The following is a 21,536-nucleotide window of genomic DNA, read 5'->3' as shown; positions in this document are numbered from 1 at the left end:
CTATGATACATCGGCGTTCATAATCGCACTCGAAGTAGTCTTGGATCACGAAGTAATGTTTGGGACGAGTCTTCATCAATAATTCGTAAAGGCATCACTACAAGTAATCATTAAATCATGCCAACGCGCCCATGGGGTCCCACAACTCCAGCATCCTCGGCTTCTGCTCGAGCACCTTCTTCACCGACGAACTGACAACGCTAGGATCAACAACCGCCTGGTACACAAACTCATCCATCCAAGCATCACTCATGACAAAGTAGCCCTTGTCACCTGCACGCTCACTCCACGAGTTCTCCACCCTCCAGCGCACAGGCTTGCCGTCAACGACATGTACAGCCGTAAGCACCATAGCATGCGTCATTTGGCTTTCACCGGTTTGCAGACGCTCCGCCTTTGACATGCCAAGCTTGATATTGAAGCCAAGCTCGTACTCGAAGAGATCTGTGTCCATAATACCCTTGGTGGAATCCGAGTACTTGCCCACGTCCGAGCCAAAGAATACTGGCATACCTCGCTTCAACATGGCAATGCAGGCATCTTTGATCGTCTTCATGTCAACGTTCACGTAGGTCACTGGCCGGCCTTTCCAGACGTTGCCGAGTCGCTTTACGCTGAGCAGACGGTTGTAAGGGTTGCGCGGGTCGTTTACGAGCGAGAAGAGTGAATGCACGTCAGTTCCGGACAGTGCTCGTACGGTCTTGTTGTCTGAGAGTTCATTTGCAAAAGCAGTAGGTCGCGTACGGACAGTGCAGAACTTGCCGTCCTTGTCGTAGTACTCCCAGGTGAAAGGCTTGGTGGAGCATGGTGGAGGTCCCAGCATCAGTGTTAGGATCAGATGGATCTCACGCAGCATCTTCTCCTTCTCTCCAGCAATGGTCGCCTTGATAGCGTCTGGTGTAGCGTTGCTGCGTGCAATAGAACGTAGACGAACCGCATCTTCGCGCAGCTTGGTGGTAATCAGGCGGTCCATAGTCGACGAGTTGGACGCATTGAACGAGTCTGGGTATAGTGAGTGCGGTACAAGACCATACTTCTGCACGAGATTGGCCACCATATCCCATTGTCCGCCGTCACCGACGGGGCTAGCCATCAGTGCCTGTATGATCCGACTGTCAATCTCCTCGTCTTTCGTATCGAGTATGCTCTCGAGGAAGTAGTTTGCCTTCTCGATCTTGTCCCAGTAGAAGAGATAAGCCTGTGATAGCTGGAATTCGGATAGCTTGTACTTCTTCATAATGGCGACACGGAAGACGTTGGTGGATGCGAAGAGCCAGCATCTTCCGGATGAGGCTTGGTTTGTGACGGGCGAACCTTCCGTAGGGATCTTGATGTTGAATTTCTGGGTGTCTGCGATGACAGCTGATCGAGATGAGAGTACGGCGTTGGCGGAGTTGGAGCTAAGGGCTGCAAGGGCGAGGCGGTTCTAACAAACGTAAGCAATAGACCAAACAAGAACCGTATTTATGGTACCTTTGGGTCTTCCATGAGCTCCTTCTCCCACTCTGACACTGACGCGGCAGATACATCTTGTTGGTACTTGACGCCAGGATTGTAGGTTGGTGCTTCTACCAGTTAGACTTGTATAATATCATGGATGCAATACACATACGAGCTTCTCCACCAACAACGACAAATCCGTCCTTCTCATTCATAGGCCGTTCATCTTTCACGTGGAGGGCCTGGAGTCGTTCCATCAACTTCTCATTAACAGCTGCATCTGACGGTCGTGACTGGTTGGAACCCATGGTGAGGATCTAGGACAGGCTTCTGAAGCTATCGTAAAGCTCTCAATCAAGAGGAAGCTATGGTGTTGTAGTCCGGGGAAGCTCCAGCTAGCCATCAAGGTGTCACTCGTTATCGCGCTTATCGGGCGGGAACAACGCGTGCAAGGGTCGCGTGGCAGCCCCACTCGGATCAGATGGCTGGACTCACTGGAGGCGGAAAATGCCCGCTTTCCATACCTTCCACATTTGACCCATCTGCATCGAAGCATGATGCTTACATGCGAGACAAGGCCGACTTGTGCAGGATCGGGTGCTACCTTTGCTGTGAATTGTGCTACTCTTTATTGCCTGAAGGCCTCAGCCACCGCTGCGACCTCGAGCCTCGCCTCAGGGTCCCACCCATCTCCGCAGACCCTGAAACTCGTGACAGCCGTTTTGCTTCTTTCCAAGTCATGACAGCGATTATTCTGTCGCATCACTAGACACTCACAACGCATAGTCGCACACATACCTACGCGACATTCACGTATAGATGATGATACTGCCTCATCAGCCCCCAACAAGCGCGGGAACTAGAAACTGGCAAATGAAGATGTACAGGGCCGAACGCGTGTTTCATCAAGGCGCGCAAGGCGTCCCCTGAATTCACGCTTCACAGCCGCCGCAGCTTGAATTTGCGCCGAAAATACCCAAACTTCTCACGCTCAGCCCTGCCAACGAAGATATATCTCCTGCTTACCTCTCTTCTCGTGGCTCAAAACTTTCCTTGCACCGAGCTACCTTCGAGCAATAGCAGCGTGCATCACCAACATGGCGCAACGACCGGTATTTTGGCAGAAGCGCGTTCTCGTACCCTTCTGGATAGTGCGAATATGCATCATGATCTTGATCATTGCAGCATATGGATATTCGCTGCGGACTGTAAATGATCTGGAGGATGTCATCAAACCATCTGTTGGGTAAATTGCACCAACACCAGCACATACGCAGATACTGACAGCTAGCAGATCAGTCGTTGTCTTCATGCTCTTCATCGTTATAGTACTGCTTATCGACGTTCTCGCGATCCTCCTCTTCCTGCGTGATGGGCTGAAACCGGGCACTTTCCTCACCATGAATTGTTTCCAGACTGGGTTCTGGGCCGGCGTTTTGATCATGGACTTTGTCGCCATAGGCCAGGGCGCCAGCGCAGTAGGAATTGGATTCAGCATCTTCGTATTGTATGCTCAGAGCCTCGCGAGGTCATTTGCAGCACTGACGTATCTTAGCCTTACCTTCCTGGGTCTCCTCATCTACGCAATTGTCGGTTACCGTCGCGCGAAAGCAGAAGCCCAACGAGGCCAGTATGCGCCAGCGCATAACCCATTGCAGTCAGCGCCCGCAACGCAATCATCCCCGTATAACAGCCTACCCGAGTACCAGCAAAATACCGCATACCATTCGCAGACACAGCTTGATATGCACAACCAATACCTTCCACCATACCAGAGTGGTGCTGCGACGGACTACTACCAGCAGCCCGTAAAGCCCGCGCATATAGTATGAGTGAGGACGATGGAGATGACGAGGTTTACAAAAGGCGTTTTGGTGGAATAGAAAGGTCAATACCACGGTTAAATGGTGTTACGGTCTGTACTTTCACATGTCTCATGTATCCACCCTTGGGAAGCGGTCCAGAGGACTTCATAATCTTAGTGAGGAACGGGCCGTTAGATTATTGCGCACTTGCGCCGGGATGTCCCATTCGGCAGGTGTAGGATCAGTACCTCGAAAACTATTGATTCATGTATGGAAAGACATCCTCTGGCACCGAGAATCCATGAATGACACTGCAATGTACTCGCACGTGCGAACGGATATCGGACGTTCCTGCCCATTCGAGTGGCTCTTGCCGAGGCACTAGGCCGGTCAGGAGGCGGCAGCTCCGCAAGGCTTGGAAGTGTCTCCGTTTCGGAGGTCAACAACCACTCACAGCTCTAAAACCGACATTTACAGCATGTCATGGCCATGGTCATTTATGCGAGGAGCAATCAGATCGCTGCTACCCGCACGTTGCGACTAGAATATGGCGTGTGCCATGGCTGTGTTCCTGACTGCTGCAGTGTCTGTTCGCCTCCTGCGTACATTATGCGTGGAACGTTAGCGGTAGATCATGGACTGGGGACTCAGTGGCTGGCTCATGGATAGATCGGGAGGATAGGATTCTTATAAACATCAGGCGCCATCAGTTCGTTTTGCTCAGGTCACAGGTCTCTTTGTTGAACACATTCGCTTCATTATCTTCCACTCGTTCAGTCACGATGCGGTCCTTCTTGTTACTCGCTGCCGCGGCTCCATTCGCTCAAGCCGTTCGCATCGTTCAATCAAATGACGACGGTTGGTCAGAGGCAAACCTCCGTACCTTCTTCGACGTTTTGAACTCTGCTGGCCATCAAGTCGTGCTGTCCGGTCCCGCTGAGAACCAGTCTGGCAGAGGTTGGTAGTCGAGTCATGAACACTATACATATACTGACCTATATCAGGTTCATCCGACGAACCCCCGAAGACTGTCGATTCAGACGGTTGCATTCATGCGTCCTGCCCTGGTGGAAGCCCACCAACAGGCGCAAATGCGACAGACCCTCGCTTGAACTACGTGAACTCATTCCCAGTCACCTCCATCAAGCAAGGCATCGATGTCACTGCTCCCAAGCTCTGGAACGGTGCAAAGCCCGAACTCGCCCTTACCGGACCGAATGTCGGAAGCAACGTCGCTGTTCAGGTACCCTTCTCCGGTACCGTTGGCGCCGCTGCATATGCGGCAAAGACGGCTCAAATCCCAGCTATCGCCTTCTCTGGCCAGACAGGCGACCCTATCGCATGGAACGTGCCCACTCCTTTCCACAGCAAGATCTATGCTGATCTGGCTTTGAACGTTACCACCACCATCATCAACAGCGGAAAGCCCTACCTGCCAGCGAACACCTTCTTGAACGTCAACTTCCCCTCTGTATCTGAGACCAAGTGCAGCGACCCCAGCAAGTTCAAGTACATCTTCACTCGCATTAACACCGGTCTTCTCAGTGCTCGCGACGCAAACTGGTGCGGTAGCACGCGCCTACCGTGGGAAGCGGATGTTATCTTGATCCGAGGAAGCGATTGCTACGTTACTATCAGTCCTGGTGATGCAAATGACAAGACGACTACGAACGATGCTGCGATCCAGACTCAGATCATTAACAAGCTCAAGCCGATCTTGTCATGCTTGCCTTAGAAGCTATGAGGTGTTGGGAGTAACGATATGGAGCTCGGCTGTACATGAAGCTTTTATGACACGTAGTAGTACGACGAATGATATTATTTCAACATTCGTCCTTGAATCCGTTCTCGACAGCGGCAGTAACTGTGGCAATGACTCTTCAGCTTGACTACAGTAACTCGTGAAATTGATGAGTCATCGGTGACGTTGGGGTGAAAGAGGGTATTACTTAACACTGAACAGTCAGCTCTTCCTAACACGAACACGCCAACCATGTCAGATTCCCTCAACCATGTCAAGATGTCACCAGCAGGTCCCACCGACCAACCCCAACCTCTGGCGTCGCGCATGAAGTCGTACGAATCCCACTTCGACCACACTCTCCCCCTCGGCAAACCCATCATCCTACGTCTAGATGGCCATGGCTTCTCACGCTTCACCTCACACTTTGCGCGCCCATTCGACGAGCGCATACACTCCGCAATGATAGCCACATGCGCCGACTTACTCCACTTCTTCCCTCAAGCTACAGTCGCATACACGCAATCCGACGAGATCACCTTGGTCTTTCCGCAAGGTGTACAGAGTTTCAACGAAAGGGTGCAGAAGCTGTGTAGTCTGAGTGCGAGCTACTGCTCCGTTCGATTCAACAAGCATCTCGCAGAAGCCCTGAAGAAAACGCCCGAGCCAAAGGTCAAGGGCGAGGTAGAAGAGGTGCTAAGTACAGCACATTTCGATGCTCGTCTTTTCCCCGTGCCTTCGGTAGAAGAAGCGCTCAACAACCTTATATGGCGCTGTCGCAACGATGCTGTACGAAATTCCGTCTCTGGTTTCGCTCGAACTATGTACTCGACTAAGGAGATGAACGGCAAGAAGACGCAGGAACTCATCGATATGATGCTAGAGGAAAAGAATGTCAGGTTTGCGGAAGCGGTGCCGGAATGGGCAATCGAGGGCTGTTTGATGAAGAGGGAGCAATATGAGCATGAGGGTGTGAATCTGAAGACTGGCGAGGTCGAGAAGACGTTGCGTACGAGAACGCGGGTTGAAGAGAGAGGTATAAGGGTTTTTGGACATGAGGGATTGAAGCTAGTGACAGACAGGTATTGGTAGGGGTCTATGTGCCCTCCAGCGTAGCGGCGAGGTTGCGGTTGTATTATGTAAAAGTCGATTCATAGCAAGCACTCAACCACAACCATGCTGTCTTCCTGCACACAACAAGTTCCTCGCAGACCAAAAAGAGTGCGCACCCATTTACTGCCGTATGATTGTCCATTGTGAGGCGTGAAATTCAGCAAAAAAGAAGATGGGGCCTGACCGGGATTCGACTGGACGCTTGTTAGTACGCGTTTAATGTCGAACCTTGATGGATGAACTTACACCCGGGGCCTCCTGCAGAATAGGTAATATGACAGACGTCATCCCAAAGCAGGAATCATACCACTAGACCATCAGGCCGTAACTCTGAGAGAGATGATTGATGAAAGATGGTCCGTTTGGGGGTTTATGAAAGGCGCCGCCAACACGAAACTAGTGCTGCGAGAGGCGGGGCCTTAGTCGTTTTCGCGGCGCGAGGACCACCCCACGTCCATCGAGCCACATCGCATAACAAACCCAGCCTTTAGCGCCCAAGATCTAAATTATGTTCTCGTGCGTGATGCGCTTCCTGGCTATTTGAAACCTACATCTCGACGACTCTATGCCTTCGCCTCCCCGTCCGTCGGTCCTAGTTTATAACTTACAGATACCGCAACGCTTTTCTCCTACTTAGTGGACTTTCGCTTCTAGAAATGTAATTAGAATATCTCATGTTAAGAGTCATACGGGTACATCAGGAATTAATAGATTCGCGTTCTGAACCTTCGATATCTACACGAACCATCGCTACGTACACTGCAAGCGAGGCTGGACTGGCAGGGATAACGGGGATAGCTCCGCTCGTCCGCGCTAAAGATTGCAGTGCATGGCGAAGCTGAGCTGGATGGTAAGTATCGTTATGGTGGATGAATACATTGTGTCTTGTCTTTTCATTACATCAACGCGAAACACAGCAAACAACTTTAGGCTGTATTTTGCCAAGGTACATCGTTGAAACAAGTAACTCTTCGTGAATTGCTACCGCTACACGTCGAGGTAGCGTACACATAGTGGGAAGATATGCACGGTTCGTCGTACAATAAAGCGCAGTGGCAGCTGATAATATTCGATACATTTATCGTGTTCGCATCGTGGTAGAGTATATTACATAGACAAGGCAAAGCCAATAGAGCAAATCCAAGCATGTTTCAAAAAAGCTTCGCAACTAGACAACTCTCCTTGGATCGTCTATACGAGTAGAGATATGACAAAGAAAATGAACAAGACAAGTGAGCGCGTATCCAGCGTCACAGATGCACCGTATGCCCAAACGCCGATAATGGGTATATAGACCGTAACGAGAAACCAAGCGGACCGTGGAAGCGAGAAAGGACATCAAGGTCTACAGAAGTGTAGCTTAAGCACGTCCTCTGCCGCGTCCTCGCCCGCTGCCACTTGCTGTTCGCGTCATCGCAACACCACCACCATGGCCGCGAACGGCGAGTGTCTCCCTCTCTCCGTAACTTCCCAGCGGTGTGTTTCCACCAGCATCTGACCACCCTGCCATACTGCTTTGCGCGCTCATGGGAACACCACCCAAGCTTGCACCGACCTCCAAGTGTGGCGCCGTGCTCCTGAGAGCGCTTGTCATCTCGTGGACTGGCTCCGAGAAGTTTGGTGGCTGGACTTGGTAGTCGCGCGCTTTGACGGGATTGCACGCGGCTTGCAGGAGCTTCTCGTTAATATCATCGTCCGGCGGTGCTTCTCTAAGCATCAGCTTCAAGTCTTGCTCGACGTCATGTGCGCCAAGTGGAGTTGGTGGGGGTGCAGAGGCGTTGATCTTTTGGAAGATCTTAGCATCCAGAACGAATGGTGGGTTGTAGATGAATGGAGGTATTTGCCCGCTCACTATAGCCGCCGTGGGGTTCAGTGCTGAGCGTGTAGCGCCGCGGGTAGCGTGAGGATTCGACGAATGTTGACGCATCATATCGGTCGCGCCCGGTACATCGTCCGAATCTTGGTCCTGATCCATGGCGTCACCGTTTTCGGAAGCGTGGTCACCGTTGGTTCCGTTGGTATTGCCGTTTGTTGTGGCTTCCTGCGGTGCAGCCTCTGTATTCTTCATCTTGGCGAAAAAGTGGGAAGCGGCCATGGTGGCCTGATTCATAGCCATGTTGAGCTCCTTCTCGCTAAACAGGCGCTCTAGCGAGTATGCAGATGATTCAAACTGGGCGTTGACGGTGCGCGCTTTGGCTTCACGGAAAGGTGAGCCGATGCCCATTTCGGTAGGGCGACCAGAAGGACCTGGAGAGTCGTTGTCCTGGTCTTCGAACATCTTGCGCTTTCGTTTGTGCTCGTTAGCAGCAGCCAACTCTTCAGCGTCGCCGAATTTATGCCCAGTTCTCCTCGTCTTTCGGGGGGCTTGTGGTCCACCAGGGCTTGCAGGATGCCCGATGCTGAATTGGTTGGGATGGAGGAGCATCGCGTTGCTGTCGGATAGATCCAATTGTTCCTTCTCTCGCTTCAGTCTGTTTGTCCGTTGTTGTATGCTTGCGACTAGTCGTTCGCGGATGGTGGCAGCGAGCAGCTTATGCTCTTCTTCGGCGATCTGGACTTTGTAGTAGTGGGAATTTTCGATCTCGTTCTTCGTGTTCTCATGCTTGTTCTAATTAGCACGGGCGGTTAGCGACTCTTCCAAGTACAGCAAGAAACCGTGGGACTCACCCAGAGCATGGTTAGGTTGTAGTCGCGCTCTTCCATCGCATCATTGACAGCATCTACAAAGCGCGAATAGTGCTTTCCGCACTGCGCAATGTAGTCGGTACCAGCGCTCGGTGCGGTAGGTACGTTGTTCCCCATGATCTGTGAGATGAGCTCCGAGGCCTCTTCTCCGCTATCTTCGAGCGGCTGGTTCGCATACGGATCCGCCTTCATAATCAAATTGATATCGGCCTGAAGCGCGGCAAGCTGAGCTCTGTAATGACTGTCGCGGTTGTCGGAAAAGGTGGTCATCATCTCCGCAAGCTTCTCAGCGAGCATGTTGCGCCGTTTATCGCGCTTCGAGGGCTGCGGTTGAGGAGATGTCGCAGAATGACCTAGCGGAAAGTTGTCCGCCGGAGATGGACTGCCATTTCGAACCATGGCGATAGTCGATGCCCTCGAGGGGTATTGGAGGTATTGATCGTCTGAGACAGGGTCGTCACAGGGCTGCGCAAGTGCGTAGGTCTGCTTGTTTCGTTGGAGAAAGAGGTCCAGAGTCACTCCGCAGTATAACGCTAAAACTATAACAGATCACACCTGCGCGTCCGACGAAGCAATGCGAATTCAAGAGGTGCGGCAGGCGGGATGTGGTTTGCAAGAGTGAAGGGTCGGCAATCGAGCATTAGCATCACTTGCAGCATTACAAACAGGGTCTAGCGTAGAAGAAACGCGCTAGTTTACTTCTGAACCCGTGGACCGATCGGTCGCCAGCGGCCGAACTGAACACCACCTAATGCGATTAGGCTTATATGATTCACACAGCACAAGCTCAGGCAGAGAATCTTTAAACAATCATCTTGTTTGGAAATAAACTAATTGGAAGTTCGCAATCACCTTCTTGGAGTCTGACATCACGGTAGCTTGCATATGAAACCAGCTATTGGGTACAACGAACCAAGTTGAATTATACGTTGTGACACACGAAGCCCAAATGAATGATGTACGACCTCCTGACCTGAGCAGCCCTTCTTCGTCCATTACCACATTATCGTTTTCCAGCCGATTGCATTCCTTCTTGTCTCCCGCATCCACCACGGGCATTCCCGCTCGCCATTCGAGATCGTTGTCTAGGCTTTGAAGCGCCGAGCAAAGTCGTCGCACAGCTCGAGCGTCAAGCTTGCCTCACCGTGAGTATAGGCCTCGGTACCCTCCGGCCTATGGTCGCCGATCCAAACAATCTCCGTAACAGGCAGGCTATCGGTGTTGTGGATGCGGAGCTTCTGGCCTGCGAAGGCAGGACCCTTCACGCTACTCAAGCTGTACCAAAGTCCCTCCCCATAGGAGTACTGCATATTCAAGATCGGCGTGCCGGCAGCGAAACCATCTTCCTGAGCGATGATCTGGATATTGACACCTGTGCCGTTGTCCGCGTGTTTCTGTACTTCGGTCCACGTCACACCCGGCTGAATCTTCTGAAGCTCGGTTCTTGTATGCTGAACGGATGTTACCCAGACAGGGTAGTGGCACTTGTTGTTGACAATGGAGTAGGCTGCGAAAGCGGTGTTGGTCGTCAATGCGAGAGCGCCGATGAGGGTTGGGAGATGCATCCTGGAGGTATAGATCTCGAGATCGGGTTGAAAGTCGATGAAAGACGGTGATATGTTGGCTGAATATGATGAAGCTTGATTGAGTTGCCTGAGTTCGATACTGTCCATGCCGCGCTTTTGACCGGCTCTTATACATGACGAAGACGCCTCAGTAAGCCAGTTGTGCTTCCTACCGGTTGTGTGCTTGGATTTTTAATCAAAGCTAGGAGATTCCATGTCTGTACGATGCCACTACCCAAAGCAAGGTGCCTATGTCCGATTTAAGACGTGACAGCAAGCCATATTCTGCGATCATCCGAAAGACCTCATATCTGATGTGGGAAACAACGCACTCATTAAGACCAAAAGGCTCCAGTAACTGCAAGGCAAGGTGGGGCCTTGCTCATTCGGCGTGGTACAACAGACAATATTGCCCAGTGATCGTAGTTCCACACTGTTACTGCAGGTACAATCTTGCACATACCCGTGCCTACGGGGTGTGGTCCTTGTTATAGTGAGTGGAAGAAAAGACGGATGTTACGACAGTGACAAAACGGGTTCCGAAGCAGTGATCACCAACATGGAAAGTGATTGACGGGAGCAGACCGGTGAGCAGAAAAGATTGCGCGTCAATAATGTTGTGATGAAGCAATATCACAAAACGTGAGACGGGTGTCCCTACGACAGTCCTGTCAACTGTATATGCGGGTGACTGTACTCAGTCGAGAACTTCCTTATACAGTCACCACGAGTCGAGCTTCTCCGGATTGAAAAGTGAGTCTTGTATTACAGCTGAGCCTCAATGAGCAAACGTGCAGAGTATTCCAGACTGCGTGGCCGCCGTGACTACGCGAGGCCACCTACCAAGGCATGGTCTACAGCAGGTACGTGACATGTTAGCCGAACTGAAGGATGTTTGCGTAGGACGACGCGCAAGATCCAGGTTGGCAAGGTCAACTTGGTTGCATTCAAAAGGAAGTTGGATCTGTCGTGAAAACTCAGCGCTAACGTGACACGACGACAAGCAATGCTGGATGTCTGTCAGTTTACCTTTCAGAGTGAATGCGGAAGGAGATGGATGCAGGAAAACGACTAAGCCGGGCGGTGCCGTGTGCTGCCGAACCTCGGCATACATGTTGGGTCATCCATTCCTCCACATTCCGCCCGCATATGAGTTGCCCGCGGAAGTGTTGCCGCCATGTGACAACATCGCCTCGACTCGTTAGAGTCTTTTTCTCCGCATTCTCAGTATACTTTGAACTTTCTGGAAATCTTCATACAGCCATGTCTTCCTCTGCCCTTCGCACATCCATGAGAATGGCCTCGCGGCCACAGCAACGCCTGGCTAGCATCCAAAGACAGTTTAGCAGCTCTGCGCCACAAAGAAAAGAGATTCGAGATGCATACATTATAAGTGCGAGCCGAACACCAACCGCGGTGGTTAGTAAAACACCATTACAGGCTATCCTAGGTGCTAATTACGCAGTAGTTCAATGGCAACTTCACAACCGTATCCGCGACCCAACTAGGCGCCACAGCCATCAAGTCCGCACTCGAAAAGTCAAAAGTACCGGTTTCTTCGATAGATGCTGTATACATGGGCAATGTCCTCTCTGGAGGCGTCGGGCAAGCCCCAGCACGACAAGCAGCCATCTTCGCCGGCCTACCCACCAATATCGAAGCCACCACCATCAACAAAGTATGCGCATCGGGTCTGAAGGCAGTCAACATTGCCGCCTCGACTATCGAGCTCGGACAAGCGGAAGCACAAGTTGCGGGAGGAATGGAGAACATGACAAGAGTGCCATATTATCTCAACAGGGCCAGTCAACAACCAGCATTCGGCCACCAAAAGTTACAGGACGGCTTGATTTCTGATGGACTGTGGGATGTCTACAACCAAATCCACATGGGCAACTGTGCAGAGAACACAGTCAAGAAGTACCAAGTCTCGAGACAGGATCAAGACGACTACGCCATCGAAACGTACAAGCGCGCACAGCAAGCCTACAAGGACGGACTGTTCAAGGATGAGATTGTACCAGTCACTGTCAAGTCGAAGAAGGGCGAGACCGTCATCTCCGAGGACGAGCAGTACAACAAGCTCAAGCTGGACAAGGTTTCTACGCTGAAGCCGGCTTTTGAGAAGGGACCAGACGGCACAGTCACAGCAGCGAACAGCTCACCTCTCAGTGACGGCGCATCAGCATTGGTTCTTGGAAGTAAGGAGATTGCACAGCAATATGGCAAGGACAGCCGCGTACTAGCAAAGGTTGTCACCTATGCCGATGCTGCTGTTGGTACGTATCCATCTACTCCCGTCATCATCCACTCTCATTAACTCAACTCAGACCCCATCGACTTCCCCATTGCCCCCGCCTCCTGCGTCGAGAAACTTCTCAAGCAATCCGGCCTTTCAAAGAACGACATTGCCATCTGGGAGTTCAACGAGGCCTTCGCCGCCGTCATCAAGGCGAATGCCAAGATCCTCGGTCTCGGCACAGACAATGTAAACCCAAGAGGTGGTGCTATTGCTCTGGGTCACGCTCTGGGAAGCTCCGGAAGCAGGATATTGGTTACGTTGCTGCATCAGCTGGAGGTTGGACAGTACGGTGCGGCTGTCATCTGTAACGGAGGTGGCGCGTCAACGGGTATCATCGTACAAAGAGTCAGCGCGGATCAACTGTAGAGGGACACAAAAACATGGTATGTATACCAAATTATATAAGAACAAATTTCCTTGTTGATTTCAAGGAGAACATTTACTCCAACTTCAAGTTTCGTGATCTTTTCACATGTACCCTATCTAGCTTGCGACCACAGCTTACCGCACAGCCCAGCCCAACAGCAATGACTCACAATCAACAACACGGGACAAGCAAAAAGACGACGTTGGCCAGATTCGAACTGACGCTCCCTAAGGAACAAGATTTCAAGTCTTGCGCGATAACCACTCCGCCACAACGCCCTGAGCTTTTCTTATATTCGCCACTAAAACTATACGTATTATGTAATTGAGATTACCCTAGCTCAATAGAGAGTATGGAGGAGTGGAGAGGATATTGGGACGATAGAGAACAGAAAGAGTAGATTTTCGTTATGCGGTGGAGCACAAGGGTGGAGTATGCGGTGTGTTTGCGGCTACGTACATGGTGGTGATGGGTAGGTGCATGATTGTGGAACGACAACAAGGAAAATTGACGAATACAAGGATACGACGAAATATACGAAGAGAAAGGATACGATACGGAGTAACGCATAAGAGAATAGGCAGAGAAGTTGTATTATCAAGGTAAGAGGAGTCGAGTGATTGGAGGATAAGACGTGGTAATACGTAAGGGACGTGAACGAGTTAGGATTGGGAAGACAATCAAAGAAACCAAATTACATTCAAGGAGTGAAGAAAATCATCAATGTTATATTGTTCCGTGGAGCATAGACCAGATAAGTCAAGACACGGTTTGCCCCAGGTGTACGCCTGCCATGCCAAACACCGCGAGAGGCGACGTATGTCGTCAAGAAGAAAAGGAATAAATGTTGACGGGCAAGGTTATGAAGACCTTGATCCCACCTCATACCTGATTGAGATTCATATCCATGTCCGTATCCAAATCCATAGCAAAGTCCATATCATCCCACGGCATCGACGTAGCACCCTCAACAGCCGACATGCTGACACCAGTAGTAGTAATCGGAATAGTAGAGTTGTAGTCCGCGCTACTCGTAGGATTCTGCAAGTCCTCTGGTAACTGATCCCATGACGGGAACTGGAAATCGTCCACGGCAGACTCTCCAGCAGTCTGGCACTCAAAAACCGGCTGTTCATTTGTGCTGGTTGTAAATGAGGCCAGATGCGCATTTGACTCATCGAGCCAGTACCTCCTCTTTGGCGATCCGGCGGTTTTTGTAGCGAAGCCAATCTCACCATGCTCGCCGAAGCAGGGACCTGCGCTACCTGCTGCTGTGCATGCGAGTTCCGAGATGGGCTCGAATACACCCATAAGGTTGTCTGTACTTGCGGCAGTTGTGATAGGGGCGTAAGAGGCTGGTGAGGTAGGCGATCCGCTCAGCCCTGGTATACTATAGGGTGTTTCGCGACCTGAGGAGAGTTGTCGCGCATGCCCTTGAATAACGCCTATCGAGCCAGATAGAGCGAACTCGAAAGATAAGGCGCGCATTGGGTCGTCCTGAGACATCGAGGCGCAGCGGAAGTTGCTCACATCGAAGCTTGGATCTAGAGCAGAACCATAGTTGATGCCGAGATCTTCGAATACTTCGTGGTCTCCATTAATGTCTATACAAACGTCAGATGAAGGTACACCGATGTACGGATGTCTGATCGAATACTTACTCTTTATTGGCACTGTGTTATCGATACCGTGGGCTTTCTTGAATAGATTCAACCATTCAGGGTTATCGGCAGAGGTTTGGTTCCATGGGTCATCATCACCGTACAGTATATGACGTGATTCTGTTTGTAACATCTCGTCGGTCACGGTACCTGCCCCATGCTTCTCGATATACTCTCGAGCAAAGCGTCCCAATTGTAGTGTGAGGATCTCCCAACAGGTTGCGTTGGGGTTACCAACCGGCGACTCCGACGAAGAATAGTCTTTGGGCGTTGTCAGGACAATCGGTCCGATCGTTGAGGGATCTCTTCCGCTCTGGTACGCGGTAGATAGATCGTTCGTCGCGTTGTTGACGTCCAAGTTGGGTAGGAGATACTCAAGATCTCTGTTATTAACCGATAGATTGAGTTGCTGCTCAGAAGTTAGCCAAGTATACTTTGTCGAATACTCGCGTGCTGCTTGACCTCATTATAGGCCTGCATGTTCCCCACTGTGGCACGTACCTTGAGGCTCGTCGTATTGCTTGCGGAGAACGGGAACGGGGATTTGCTCTCATTGGCAATGAGATATGGCGGCATGGCATTGGTCACGTGGATCGCAACATGAGGATCCAAACCTCTGCATCCCTTCCAATTCTTCATGTTCGCGCCATTCCGGAACTCTTTCGCCAGATGATCGGTGCGATCTTGCCACTTGTCAAAGTTCATCCCGCAGAAGCCGCAACGAGATTTGATGTACTGGGCTTCAGATTTCCATGTGTCCATACTGGGAATCATCTTGCAACTGTGCATGAGTCGCAAGTGCTGTCGGAGATGGTCTTTTCGATAAAACGTTCGAGACTCTGGACCTTTCTCGTAACAAGCGGAGTGGTTGTGAGTTGCCAGATGGTCCTTGCTAGGATCCAGCTCGTCACAGTATACACATCTGGGCTTCCCGGTAGCCTTGTCAGCGACGATCTCACCAATAGGTGCGCATAGCCATTTCTCCAGAGACAAGTGAAGGCTTTTCTCATGTCGAGACCTGTGAGATATTAGCTTCTATTATCTTGACGTGTGTGAGGTCGTTATCGTGTAAGATATCACGACCTTGCAAATGAAGGTTGGTGCAATTTTGCTTCCCTGTGTAAGGCGAGAGTCCACACTTACCAGTCATACTTGGACTTGAAGGTATCGGTGCAGAACGTGCACTGGAATATGCGTTTGCCCTCATCAGGACTAGCCTTTGGTGCTCGGGTAGGAAGACGACGACGCCTTCTCCTCTCCTTAGACTTCAAGCTGTTCATCGAGCCGAGAGAGTGCCGTGAGCCGTGCGAGTAAGCTGTGTTGTGAGATCCAAGAGAGCCGGAAGACATCTGCGTAAGACCAGTCTCCAAAGATGAGATAGAGGGCGCCCTGAATACTGAGAAGCTTCCAGTGCTGTCATTAGAAACATCTTTACGGTAGCTGCTGCTCAGACTGGCAGATTCTGGAGGGTCGAAAGTTTCGACAGCGTGGGCGATAGCATTCATCGGAGCAGGTTCGTTCTCAGGAGGAGAGTGCTTCCATCGTTCAAGGGGATCTGTCGCGAGTTAACCGAAACATTCTTGTTGCTGAAGCACTGGCACATGAGAAAATGTGCCAGTATCTGAGTTTCTGTTCATATCTTCTGGACGCATGTCACCCACTCGGAAGGTCATGAACCTTCCGGTGGATGACGACGACAAGGTTTTGTGAGAACGGGTAAACCCAGACTCGGTAGACGTACTCATGCTTTCCCAGGTTTTGCCTGCTGGAATGTTGATAGCTTCTGTCGATGGCCGAAGACTCGGCGATGCGCTTCGCTTGGGTCGAGCCTTCTGTCTTCGCCGCGTGTTCGCCATCCAGTTCGAAATTTGACTGATCGAGAGACCAGTCTGCTGCTTTAGGGTTTCCTTCTCTTCGTCGGTTGGATATGGATGATCGATGTGCATAAGCATCCAGTCTTTCAGCGCCTTGACGGCAGCTCTTGGAAAGCGAGCTGCTGCAGCACCCTTCTTGGGACCTTCGTCATCCTCCTTCCCATCTTCTATAGGGCCGAGATGACCTAGCGATCGCATCTGCTTCCTGCCAGTAAGTCCACCAAAATGTCGCGTGTCATTCTCGGCCACGACATCTAAAGTGTCTAGCGCAGTCCTTTGTCGCATACCTGGCATCCTCTCGGGGTTGCTGAAGCTGCATGGTCGGAATAGAGCGTTGCAAGGCGAGCATCCTGATCGCTTTGAGCCATCGACGTTATATATAAAACACTCAAGAGATCTCGATCGACAGTACTCGCACGGATGGGCAGGCTTCTGGTATCGTGGAAGCCAGCTGCTAAAGTCTGTGTTGAAGTCTGTACTCGTGGGTTGAGCACTGGTGGACTGCTCCAGAATCCCAGAGTCTTTGTCTAGTGGAACGCTAGTACATGTTAGAACTATACAAGGGGAGTTTGACAAGTATGAGCCGCGATCCTTGGCTACCCGCAACAAGCAAATGTCAAGTCGAGGTTATACAACTAGGTACGAGGTTCGGTACACTCACCTCTCGTGAAACGAGGTCTCTAATACGTTGGGGTCGATTTCTTGTGACACATTGGACATGCCTGCTTCCCCGAAATCGACAAAGTCTGCCATATCGAAGGCTGCGCTAGGCGTAGCCATGATAGTGGTGCGCGATCTTGCAAGCAAGACTAGATCGTATTGGTCGGTGTCAATGACTTCCGGAGGATAAGAAGACAAGTGCGCGCCCTCTGTACAAACTTGACAATAAGGCGCAAGATGCAGTTGTGGGATGATGGATGCTAAGTACGACTGCTGGCTCAGACTCACACCTTAGGCCATACCCAAGAAAGCACCGCACACTTTCTACTGCCGCTAAACCGCATTCTGAAGGATGTCGAATTGAAGGGCGCAGTCCGTGCGTTTGCAGGATCATACAGATTAGCCACTCCTGCGTTTAGGGCGAGCTAGTCATCCGATAAAGAACACGCTCAGACCGCTGAGTCATTAGCATACGTCGCAGTGATGGTTTCTGGACGTGGAGGTTGAAGGTCGGCAGTGTTCGCGATGCATGCTCAACGTGGTTGAAAGAGGTCATTTTTTTGTACCTGATTTCCGCAATCTCATGTTGACCTTTTCAGCAACAGGAGAGCGTTCATGGTGTTGCAATAGCTGAAAATTACAGACGCGAATCTTACGAGGCTATTGAACCCCAGCCCCAGCACACTGGAGCTGACAAACCCCACATCGGCTCTGCGCGATGCACGATCCTGGCGGAAGTCATCCTCTAGTCTTTGTCACAGCTTTGCGATTGGTCGTAGAGGGTCTAGAAGATAGCAGGCTTCCGGGGGAAATGCATACTGCTATGGGGATACCGCTGGAAACACGTTGCGAAAGACGCGAAATCAGCAAGTGTAACCGCTACGTATGGAGGTCTGCAAGGCGTGCAGCTAGCGGTCAGGGAAACGCCGTTCATCGGAGGTTCGTAAACGTCGGCGAAGAAAGGTTAGCCATGTGCCGAACGAATAGCGGTCTTTCGGAAACACTTGCTCCGTACCCAACCAGCAATCGTGTGTAGCTGTCATATGGTGAATAACGGTGGACGTTATAAGCCATGCAAGATTTAGTATACTCCAAATATAGCAGAAGTGTACATTGTTGTTGTTTTCGCATGCAGAAGGTGCTAGTTTGAGCAAGTGTGAAGGGTGACGTCAGAGGATCTGCCGTGCTGTGAAGGTGTCAACAGACACAACTGTCTGACTTCATCTAAGGCTAACATACGGCCTCAGAAGCATCCCGAAGTCGCTCTCATCTCTACGATTGTTCAGAACTGTCCAAAACTACTTGCTTCACATGAAAGTAGAAACCGTCACGAGCGAGGCTTTGTCCGTGGCCTGGAACACTAAACGAATCTAGAGAATCGGATATGGAGCACCTACCATAAAGCAAGTGGTTATTGGAAACACGTCCGCCAGCTGTAAGAAGGCCTGCATGTTAAGAACATCGCCAGACGTACACCAGGTCAAAAAGGCCAGCTACGGATCCATGAGGCACCGAAGCCCAATCCATCCGTCACACGTTAGGTTTTAGGTGCCACTGAGACATATACCACTGGGACATAGTCTCTTTATGGCTTTGGACTCGAAACATGCTTGTGCTGGTCCCAATCGGATATATCAATATGGAGGAGTTGGACAAGGCTGTAAGCGAAGGCGGGGTAACGTGTTACGACGATCGAGTACTGACATGTGTCACGCAGACTCATGATGAAAGTGGTTTCTTTTTACCATAAGACGGTGAAGCATATTAGTTGACATGTCGCTAGCTTCCGATCGAGCCTACGTACTGTTAGATGTAAACAGCCTTGGCATAGCGCGAGGTTGGGTATCGAGCGGATCTTAGCGATTCTGCCAACTCATAACGCATCCGCAAGTCTGTCCAATCCATCAATCAGTCCATAAGCCGCACGAAACTAGCCAGTCCCCGTCACTGGCCTCCACAGTGCTCGTCATGTAACATGTCACTTGTCACCGCCTGTGCCTGATTACCAAAGCGCAACCATCCGTCTTGGGCTTGTCTTAAACCAACGATACTCCACCTCAAAGCCTCACTCTGCCTCCGCAGCGAGCATTGAGGCAGCTTCCCGAACGTGTACGGCCCACTCTGGACCGACGATGATTAGCAGTGGCTCTCCAAGCTTTAACCCACGAAATGGATGCAGCTCCCAACTGTGCCATCTGCAATGCGCCGCCTTATCCTGAATGCTCCTGCGAGTCGGAGCGACTACAGATCGCTGTCAAGCAGGCTGAGCAGCGTGCTATGGAGGAGCGGATGGGTGAGATACGGTACGGTGAAGATGCGCTCTTTGCGACATGTGCTGACCATGTCTAGGGACTGGGTGATCAATCATGCTCGCCAGCACATCCTCAACGCATTCGAAAGATTGACCTCGACACGCAAGCAAGCGCATTCGTCATATCTAGCCTCCCTCCCAAACTACGAAGTCTACATGCGCTACTCGGGCCATCCGCCGATACACCCAATGTATGTCTCGACGTTGCAAACACAGATTGCAGAAGCGCATGCAGAACTGAAGCGCGGTATCGACGCCGACTGGCGCGCATCGGTACTACGATACCCAGAAGTCCTCGACTATTTCTATAGTCTCGTCGAACTCAGACTGCCGGACGACCGCTCTCGAGAAGTTGTCGAGCCACCATTCGCTGCTGCGGGCTACGCGGATATAGGATATAGGGTCAAGGAGAAGAAGAAAAAGCGACGGGATAGAGAAGGATCAGTACCGCAGATGCATGTGGCCCTTAGCAGAGTGATGCGTGGGGGGCCGCCTCCTGTGCCAACACCACCAATTCATCACAACGGATCATATCCTCGACCACCGGAACCATATGGATACTGAAAGGGTCAAGGTCTGGGGCCCTATGCTCCTGTCGTGAGATCTTGTCGCAATCAACCATACTGCCACCATTCGAATAGCTTACGGAACAATGACGCATCGCCGTATAGCATGCACACACTACAGCATGTACTAGCGCTTTCTCTATCGGGCTTCGTTTTCTGGATATGCGACCGCTCTATACTCATAAATGAAATTAAGCATAGCGAGGAGTATTTGTCCTTGGGGTTTCATTCCAGTGGGTACCATCACTACTTCCGTTATATATTGGACACTAGGCAGTGAATTCAATACCAGAAATGATTCCAATACGATTAGAGATGTATTAGTTGTTCACATCGCGTTGGTTGAAGTACGCTACAATAGCATATGCCTAAGGCTCCACTGAGTCCGTGCACAGAAAGTCGAAGCTTGAGCTTATGGAAATCGCACGACGCAACACCAACAACTTGATCGCCCAAATTCTCCTTCACACCACGCGACCGTTTCGAGATTTTCACTATCCACTTGACCTTGAACTATTAACGATACATCAACGCGATCGCGAAGAGCGCACTCGACATATTCGCCCATCATGAGCGGGAAAGCAGGTGCATACGGAACGTCTGGCGGCGGCGACACAGATTTCAGGAAAACATGGGATCGCGATGAGATGGCGCAAAGGGCCAAGGACAGGGAGGCAAAGGACCGCGAGGAGGGAAAAGAGCGATATGAGGCCAAGTTGGCTGGCAAGACATATAGGCGGAGAGCGTCTACGCCTGACGATCTGAAGCAGACCGAAGCCAGATCAGAGCGCATAGACTGGAGCAAGATGATCGGAAAGCAGACCCTCACATCAGCAGCAGCCGCCGTCGGTAAGAGGGGACGTGGTGCAGGCGCATACTGTCAAGCCTGTGACCTCACGTTCAAGTACGTCTGCATTGTCGCAAATCTATTGACTACGCTAACCGCTATTAGGGACAATATTCAGTACGTCGAGCATCTGAACAGCAAGCAGCATTTGGTCGCAACGGGCCAGTCGGGCGAAGTACACCGCGCTACAGTGCAAGAAGTACGCGATCGCCTACGATACCTCAAGCGAAAACGAGACGAGGACAAGTTTTTGGAGGTGACGGACCTGGATGCGAGGTTGGCCATGACCAAGGAGCAAATGGAAAAGGACGCCGAGGAGAAGAGGCGCCTGCGCAATGAGAAGCGTCGGGCGAAGAAGAAGACGGATGCGAACGCCATGGAGTGGAAGGTTGAAGGCGACGGCATCATCCGCTGAATGGTGGTTGGCATTGAATAAGCACATACTACACGACATGGTTATGGCGCGATAAGACAGCGCTGGGCTGCAGCAAGACGACCGACCGGCGAGCATATGACGGTCTACTCTAAGCATACATCTGGCTGGTATTTTTGAATATCGAGGCTATGGTCTTCAGAGCCTACGAGAAGCAGCATGCGCT

At 51.2% G+C, this 21,536-nt stretch overlaps 10 protein-coding genes across 10 annotated transcripts; 6 read left to right on the top strand and 4 right to left on the bottom strand.

Annotated features, from left to right (window-relative positions):
* Nucleotides 1-115: 115 nt before the first annotated feature.
* Nucleotides 116-1,748, bottom strand: ALTATR162_LOCUS624 (uncharacterized protein; the record flags this gene model as incomplete). The annotated part of the gene is made up of 3 exons (XM_043308218.1): nt 116-1,426; nt 1,474-1,565; nt 1,613-1,748. The coding sequence occupies 3 exons, from the start codon at nt 1,746-1,748 to the stop codon at nt 116-118; spliced, it is 1,539 nt and encodes a 512-aa protein (XP_043164153.1).
* A 789-nt stretch (nt 1,749-2,537) lies between these two features.
* On the top strand, nt 2,538-3,272 carry ALTATR162_LOCUS623 (uncharacterized protein; the record flags this gene model as incomplete). Its single annotated transcript, XM_043308217.1, has 3 exons — nt 2,538-2,686; nt 2,735-2,947; nt 2,996-3,272. The coding sequence occupies 3 exons, from the start codon at nt 2,538-2,540 to the stop codon at nt 3,270-3,272; spliced, it is 639 nt and encodes a 212-aa protein (XP_043164152.1).
* A 755-nt stretch (nt 3,273-4,027) lies between these two features.
* On the top strand, nt 4,028-4,980 carry ALTATR162_LOCUS622 (uncharacterized protein; the record flags this gene model as incomplete). The annotated part of the gene is made up of 2 exons (XM_043308216.1): nt 4,028-4,202; nt 4,250-4,980. 2 exons carry the CDS (start codon nt 4,028-4,030, stop codon nt 4,978-4,980), a joined length of 906 nt encoding a protein of 301 aa, XP_043164151.1.
* Nucleotides 4,981-5,238: 258 nt separating this feature from the next.
* ALTATR162_LOCUS621 (uncharacterized protein) lies at nt 5,239-6,078 on the top strand (the record flags this gene model as incomplete). The annotated part of the gene is made up of 1 exon (XM_043308215.1): nt 5,239-6,078. The coding sequence occupies one exon, from the start codon at nt 5,239-5,241 to the stop codon at nt 6,076-6,078; it is 840 nt and encodes a 279-aa protein (XP_043164150.1).
* Nucleotides 6,079-7,459: 1,381 nt separating this feature from the next.
* ALTATR162_LOCUS620 (uncharacterized protein) lies at nt 7,460-9,183 on the bottom strand (the record flags this gene model as incomplete). The annotated part of the gene is made up of 2 exons (XM_043308214.1): nt 7,460-8,701; nt 8,767-9,183. The coding sequence occupies 2 exons, from the start codon at nt 9,181-9,183 to the stop codon at nt 7,460-7,462; spliced, it is 1,659 nt and encodes a 552-aa protein (XP_043164149.1).
* A 686-nt stretch (nt 9,184-9,869) lies between these two features.
* ALTATR162_LOCUS619 (uncharacterized protein) lies at nt 9,870-10,349 on the bottom strand (the record flags this gene model as incomplete). The annotated part of the gene is made up of 1 exon (XM_043308213.1): nt 9,870-10,349. The coding sequence occupies one exon, from the start codon at nt 10,347-10,349 to the stop codon at nt 9,870-9,872; it is 480 nt and encodes a 159-aa protein (XP_043164148.1).
* A 1,296-nt stretch (nt 10,350-11,645) lies between these two features.
* On the top strand, nt 11,646-13,017 carry ALTATR162_LOCUS618 (uncharacterized protein; the record flags this gene model as incomplete). Its single annotated transcript, XM_043308212.1, has 3 exons — nt 11,646-11,768; nt 11,818-12,628; nt 12,680-13,017. The coding sequence occupies 3 exons, from the start codon at nt 11,646-11,648 to the stop codon at nt 13,015-13,017; spliced, it is 1,272 nt and encodes a 423-aa protein (XP_043164147.1).
* Nucleotides 13,018-13,900: 883 nt separating this feature from the next.
* Nucleotides 13,901-17,333, bottom strand: ALTATR162_LOCUS617 (uncharacterized protein; the record flags this gene model as incomplete). The annotated part of the gene is made up of 6 exons (XM_043308211.1): nt 13,901-14,622; nt 14,680-15,088; nt 15,142-15,697; nt 15,823-16,234; nt 16,421-17,091; nt 17,215-17,333. 6 exons carry the CDS (start codon nt 17,331-17,333, stop codon nt 13,901-13,903), a joined length of 2,889 nt encoding a protein of 962 aa, XP_043164146.1.
* Nucleotides 17,334-19,382: 2,049 nt separating this feature from the next.
* Nucleotides 19,383-20,088, top strand: ALTATR162_LOCUS616 (uncharacterized protein; the record flags this gene model as incomplete). The annotated part of the gene is made up of 2 exons (XM_043308210.1): nt 19,383-19,516; nt 19,563-20,088. 2 exons carry the CDS (start codon nt 19,383-19,385, stop codon nt 20,086-20,088), a joined length of 660 nt encoding a protein of 219 aa, XP_043164145.1.
* A 571-nt stretch (nt 20,089-20,659) lies between these two features.
* ALTATR162_LOCUS615 (uncharacterized protein) lies at nt 20,660-21,352 on the top strand (the record flags this gene model as incomplete). The annotated part of the gene is made up of 2 exons (XM_043308209.1): nt 20,660-20,994; nt 21,043-21,352. 2 exons carry the CDS (start codon nt 20,660-20,662, stop codon nt 21,350-21,352), a joined length of 645 nt encoding a protein of 214 aa, XP_043164144.1.
* Nucleotides 21,353-21,536: the final 184 nt, after the last annotated feature.

The sequence above is a fragment of the Alternaria atra genome (assembly GCF_907166805.1).
Source record: "Alternaria atra isolate CS162 genome assembly, contig: 21, whole genome shotgun sequence".
Taxonomy (NCBI): domain Eukaryota; kingdom Fungi; phylum Ascomycota; class Dothideomycetes; order Pleosporales; family Pleosporaceae; genus Alternaria; species Alternaria atra.
This window is presented reverse-complemented; position numbering and strand designations above follow the sequence as displayed.